Genomic DNA, 987 nt, shown 5'->3' with positions numbered 1-987 from the left:
CTGCCCGCTTCTGAGGGGCCGTGCCGGGCTCTGCCCGCTTCTGAGGGGCCGTGCCGGGCTCTGCCCGCTTCTGAGGGGCCGTGCCGGGCTCTGCCGGCCTCAGGGGGCCGTGCCGGGCTCTGCCGGCTTCCGAGCGGCCGTGCCGGGCTCTGTCGGCCTCAGGGGGCCGTGCCGGGCTCTCCCGGCTTCAGGGGGCCGTGCCGGGCTCTGCCCGGTCCTGAGGGGCCGTGCCGGGCTCTCCCGGCCTCAGGGGGCCGTGCCGGGCTCTGCCCGGTCCTGAGGGGCCGTGCCGGGCTCTCCCGGCCTCAGGGGGCCGTGCCGGGCTCTGCCCGCTTCCGAGCGGCCGTGCCGGGCTCTGCCGGCTTCCGACCGGCCGTGCCGGGCTCTGTCGGCTTCAGGGGGCCGTGCCGGGCTCTGCCCGCTTCCGAGCGGCCGTGCCGGGCTCTCCCGGCTTCAGGGGGCCGTGCCGGGCTCTGCCGGCTTCCGAGGGGCCGTGCCGGACTCTTCCGGCTTCCGAGGGGCCGTGCCGTGCTCCGCCTGGTCCTCAGGGGCCGTGCCGGGCTCTGCCCGCTTCCGACCGGCCGTGCCGGGCTCTCCCCGGTTCCGAGCGGCCGTGTCGGGCTCCCTGCATCCCCCGGGCCCGTGTCGGGCTCCCTGCATCCCCCGGGCCCGTGTCGGGCTCCCTGCATCCCCCGGGCCCGTGTCGGGTTCCCCGCATCCCCCGGGCCCGTGTCGGGTTCCCCGCATCCCCCGGGCCCGTGTCGGGCTCCCCGCATCCCCCGGGCCCGGCCCCGCACTCACCACGCGGAGGCTCCGCGCCAGCAGTAGCACCCCGGCCACGGCCGCGCCGGCGATCAGGCCCTGCAGAGGAGAACGGGGCTCAGCCGGGCCCAGCGGGCCCTCCCGGCCCGGTGCCCGCCCAGCCCCGCTGCCCGCCCAGCCCCGGTACCCGCAGCAGCCCCAGGTGCGCGTCCGCCCACTCGGAGA

General features: G+C 79.4%; 1 protein-coding gene across 1 annotated transcript in view; it reads right to left on the bottom strand.

The window, feature by feature from the left end:
• C9H3orf33 (chromosome 9 C3orf33 homolog) overlaps positions 1–985 on the bottom strand; it is a gene marked incomplete at its 5' end in the record, with an annotated part of 6,486 nt that extends 5,501 nt beyond the window's left edge. The window contains 2 exons of the mRNA XM_015637098.1: positions 802–861; positions 950–985. Of these exons, the coding sequence (XP_015492584.1) occupies positions 802–861; positions 950–985 (96 nt within the window). The remainder of the gene's footprint in view (positions 1–801; positions 862–949) is intronic.
• Positions 986–987: the final 2 nt, after the last annotated feature.

The sequence above is a fragment of the Parus major genome, chromosome 9, assembly GCF_001522545.3.
Source record: "Parus major isolate Abel chromosome 9, Parus_major1.1, whole genome shotgun sequence".
Classification (NCBI taxonomy): domain Eukaryota; kingdom Metazoa; phylum Chordata; class Aves; order Passeriformes; family Paridae; genus Parus; species Parus major.
Note: the sequence above shows the minus strand (reverse complement) of the source record. Positions and strands in the feature narration are given on the sequence as shown.